The sequence below is a fragment of the Pinus tabuliformis genome, chromosome 4_2 (genome assembly GCF_031772625.1).
Source record: "Pinus tabuliformis cultivar Carrire ecotype Pingquan chromosome 4_2, CPIR1, whole genome shotgun sequence".
Classification (NCBI taxonomy): Eukaryota; Viridiplantae; Streptophyta; class Pinopsida; order Pinales; family Pinaceae; genus Pinus; species Pinus tabuliformis.
This window is the reverse complement of record NC_142304.1, coordinates 1,177,169,404-1,177,174,070: the sequence shown is the minus strand read 5'-3', so window position 1 is coordinate 1,177,174,070 and position 4,667 is coordinate 1,177,169,404. Positions and strand designations below refer to the sequence as shown.

The following is a 4,667-nucleotide window of genomic DNA, read 5'->3' as shown; positions in this document are numbered from 1 at the left end:
ATTTTGTAAATGTCTATTTAGTTAAACTTGTAAATAAACATTGATTAGAAAACCAGATTTGTTTTAACTACAACGACTCTAATATATTATTTTTATATAAATTTTCACATATATAAAAATAAAATATAATAATTTCAAAAACCACTCTCCTAAACACAATAACATTTTCAATGATATCAAATTTCAAATTACACAACTTTATTACAATTTCACATAAACTATTTGTGAAATGAATTTGGAAAATCTTCATTAAAATTGACACAATCTACGATAAAAATAAGGGTGGACATATATGTCTCCCTAACTTTATTACAATTTCACACAAACTATTTGCGAAATAAATTTGAAAAACCGTAATTAAAATTGACACAATCTCCAATAAAGATAAGGGTAGACATATATCTCTCCCTGGACTTTGTTGTGATTATGTAAAATTTCTTATTCACATAAAAAAGATCTTATTTAAGCCTCAGCAAACTTGAAATATGAAATCACTATGAAACGGGAAATCCAGAGAACATCAAACTATGAATTGAAGGCAGTGCAATCCACCCTTATTTCGCCATCGCTGCCCGTCTTAACTCCTACTCGACCCATATTCGTAATGGCAGTCACAAAAGCAGTTTGAAAAGAATCCGCACTCGCTGCAAAACTATTCACAGTACTTGAAGAACGCGAATCAGTGAACAGGATTTCATCAGAACTGAACAGACCTTCAGAAGATTGTAGAAGTTGGTAGTAAACATTATCAAACTGTGTGGGCGTTTGTGGATCCATGCTTACGAAGATGCCAGAATTTGCGTTCACGGGACATTCCTGTTGCAGTTGCGTGGCATAAGAAGGATCCAGCGTGGGATCAACTTGATTTGAGGATGAAAAGTTATATAGTCTGTTGGAAAATCCGCTGCAGTGACTAACTCCTATAGTATGAGCTCCTTCACAAGACAAACAAAGCAACTATCTGCATTTAGATTTATTAGGTTGATGGTAGATTTTGAAATATTTTTAGAAGTATAATTTAGATTTATTTGGGCATGTTAGAATTAGTTAAATTTAGAGAGTTAGTTAACTGAGTCAACTAAAGTGAGTTTTAAAGTGAATTTTAGTTAAGTTAAAGTTTAAAAAAAGTTAAATAATCAAATTTGTGTGATCAATAGAGAAGAGTTTAGTATGTTTTGTGTGTGTTAATTTTTGTGTTTCTCTTTTTTACTTTTCCAACAAAATTAATAATAAATTTTGAAATATTTTTGAAAAATAACGGATAAAGAAAACAGTCAAATGTTGCTCACATAAACAATATTTTAAAATTAATTTTAATAAACCAATATAATTTTAATGTTTAACAAAAATAACATTAACATTATATCTACTTATTGAACTTAACTTTTAAAAATTTCAAAATACAAATAAAAATTAGAAAAACTATTGACCTTTTCCCATTCATCATATTTCCAAAATCTGCTATTGGAATAAGCTCATAGAAAAACTTCATTGAGATAAACTCATAAAGAAACTTAATCTGACATTCCCATGAACCTCACAGTGAAAACTGAAAACTACGTACTTATGAACCTCCTATAAGATAGGTATAATTCAAAATTGTTACCTGAAAGAGCAATCATGTCTATTTGTGAGAGGCCCTTTACAGAAAAGAAAGCATTCAACTGGTCCAAATCGAAGGTCGGTGGAGGTATATTGGCCGCCACTTCAGAGGCTAGAGATACTAATCCATCTCTACGGCCCAACTCCACGCTATATGAAGGACCTCCTGTCTGCAACAACAAAAAAAACTATACTATTCAATATATATAAAAATTAAGTGTCGTTGAATCTGATTCATTTTCTGCACCAAGAAGCGCTCATATTGATTTAATATATAAAAATTAAGTTGGGTTGAATTCCATGTTTATTCATGGTATGTAACACAGGCTTTTAATAGTTTAATACCATATGTATAGTAGTATTTTAAATGAGTGTAAATATTGAAATATATTGAAATAGATTTAATATAAAAATTAAGTTGGGTTGAATTTCATGTTTATTTATTTTATGTAACATAGATTTTTAATAGTTTAATATCATATCTATAGTAGTATTTTAAATGAGTGTAAATATTGAAATATATTGAGATAAGTTGGGGTGGTTGTAAATGAGTATAAATATATAATAAAATGAAAAAAAACAAAATGATATTTTAATGTCCATTAAGTTAAAATAATTTATAAGACTAGTAGTTTCTTGTTTTTAGCCTTTTGCAATTCAATCAATCATTTTCTTATTCAAATTGATGATAAGTTGACCCAACCTTCCAACAATCCCCTAGCTAAAAAGAGAATACCATGAAACTCATGCTAACATATTTCCATAACTTTCGCTCATATCTTTGAATACATCACATTCCGAAATAAAATGTTTTTCCTATTTCACTGTACCATAATATACAAAGTCAAATTAAAAAAATAAAAATTATAAATCAATTAAATTCATTTTATTATATTACAATTTCTTTATTAATAAAATTATAAACATTTTCTTTAATCATAATATATTAATCACAATTAAATAATAATAATTTATAATTATTCATATTTCCTAACATATAAAATTTTAAAATTTAATTAATAAACATATAATTATTATAAAAAAAACTTTCCAATTATGAAATAATATATTATTTTTCAAAACATCCATCTTAATTTGAATCAAAAAAAAAAAAAAAAAAAAAAAAAAAAAAAAAAAAAAAAAAAAAAAAAAAAAAAAAAAAAAAAAAAAAAAAACCTAATTAATAGATATATAAAAAACTAATTAATATAACTAGATTCCAAAATATTTTCAAAATCTGCGACTAATATTAAACTTACCAACACAATAACATTTTCTAAAATATATGCCTATAAAATCGCTGATATTAAACTTACCAACCCAACAACATCTCTGGTAGCCAATGCTAAAATATCTGCACAAGAGACCAGGTTGGGACAGACTGCCTCCACAGCGGCCTTTGCGGCGACAACAGTGTTAGTTCCAGCCGGGTTGAGCGTCAAGTTCTCCGTGGCATCTTTCTCAGCTGTGTTGGTGGAAGTACTGTCAATAAGAACCGATGCATCACATCCCTGCAAGCATGACAACAAAACCATAAAATTAAATAATTCCCAGGAAGCATTTCACGTATATTATTTATATGAACTCCATTTTTGTTTACCCGAACAAAGCAATCATGAAAGAGGAGCCTCAGAGTTGCAGGGCCCGTAGCAAAATTCGACTGAAATTGAGCTGTGACTGTTTTCGTAACTATGGTTTGCAGATTTGGGCACGTCTGGTCGTAGAAAGTCTCGCTCAGTTGAGCTCTCGCATGGCCAAAATAAAGACCCATCAGGAGCGATATAACACTGAAAGCACAATGCATCTCTGCCCTCATATTTCGTGAGGCCATTATCAATGCTAATGCCAGTCAGGTCCGGACTCTCAGAGCTCTCAAATTTATAGCAGGAAACAGACCAGTGAAGGAAAATGTCAGAGATGGAGCTGCTATCGATTTCCTATCTTCACCGTCACCGAAAAAACAAAAAATTGAATAATTCAAATGAATATAATAAAACGTTTTAAATGGCAAGTTATCTTGTTATTTATAATTTTTCCGGCCTGATTTAATACGTAAGAAAATGTGTTTTCTAGAGATGATCTTGGTATGCATATGAGTTTTTTTTGAGAAGGGGTAAGAGATCGTGGTGGTGATGTGATTTTGTCTTTTATGGTTCCTATTTTTTTTCACTATGAGTTTATAGGCGAAGTTTTTAGAGAGATTTGAATACAGTTAAAATTATTTGTAAATCGATTCCAAACACCAAAATTTTAAAAGTTAGAATTGGTGGTGAGACTTGTTACAATAATTGAAACGATATTTTAAAATCTGTTAGACTAAAAATAATCTATAAAACCAATATTTCCATGTTTTAAGATTTTTACAATTCAATCATTTTCTTAACATATCTCTAAACACTAATCCCACATCACTAAGATACAGATTATTCATCAAACGAATCAAACTAAAATCTTTGACTAATACTATCAACTTCCCAGGAAATAATGAATAATAAACCAAAGAAAAACAATGAAATCCAGGCGAGAAAGAATCAAATCCATTGGAAATCCAGTGAAAGCGGATTTCGAAATACTTCCAAGCGACCGACATCCATGTCCAGCGAGACGGTCATAATAAACATTAATAAAACGTTGCAAGAAAGCTCGGGTGGTCAGCGGTGACTTTATTAAATTAGAATTTATATTATCATTATCATAATGTTTTTTGTGTGAGAAACTGTGGAGGTTTTTATTTCCTTGCACAAACGCAATGAATGGTCAGAAACCATCTTATAGAATAGTCTTTGCCAATCACTTTCAAGATTGGTCACTATTTTTTTTTATCAGAATAATATGAGATCTACTGAGGAAAATTTTCTTTTTAATTATTTCCAAGTGTAGAATATTGTATTAATGTTTATCTAAATTAGTTTTTTTAATTTAAAAATATAAAATATTATATTAATATTTATTTAAAATTATTTTTTTATATTTATCTTTTGAATTAAGTTAATATATTGTATTTTGATATCTTATTTGGGTAAAAATGCTTTTAATTTAATGTTAAAAAAAATCAAATTTAGACA

The 4,667-nt window shown here is 28.9% G+C and overlaps 1 protein-coding gene across 1 annotated transcript; it reads right to left on the bottom strand.

The window, feature by feature from the left end:
* Positions 1 to 263: 263 nt before the first annotated feature.
* Positions 264 to 3,474, bottom strand: LOC149173865 (peroxidase 51-like). Its single transcript, XM_089428024.1, has 4 exons — positions 3,203 to 3,474; positions 2,919 to 3,113; positions 1,607 to 1,772; positions 264 to 935 (listed from the first exon to the last, which is right to left on the bottom strand). Exons 1-4 carry the CDS (start codon positions 3,431 to 3,433, stop codon positions 526 to 528), a joined length of 1,002 nt encoding a protein of 333 aa, XP_089284150.1. The 5' UTR covers positions 3,434 to 3,474; the 3' UTR covers positions 264 to 525.
* Positions 3,475 to 4,667: the final 1,193 nt, after the last annotated feature.

Bases quoted from the DNA above. Each gene is read 5' to 3' on its own strand.
- LOC149173865 (XM_089428024.1), bottom strand. From the start codon at position 3,433: ATGGCCTCACGAAATATGAGGGCAGAGATGCATTGTGCTTTCAGTGTT. The intron at 3,114-3,202 runs GTAAACAAAAAT...TCATGCTTGCAG, and splicing joins TTCATGATTGCTTTGTTCGG to GGATGTGATGCATCGGTTCT. The intron at 1,773-2,918 runs GTAAGTTTAATA...TTGTTGTTGCAG, and splicing joins CCAGAGATGTTGTTGGGTTG to ACAGGAGGTCCTTCATATAG.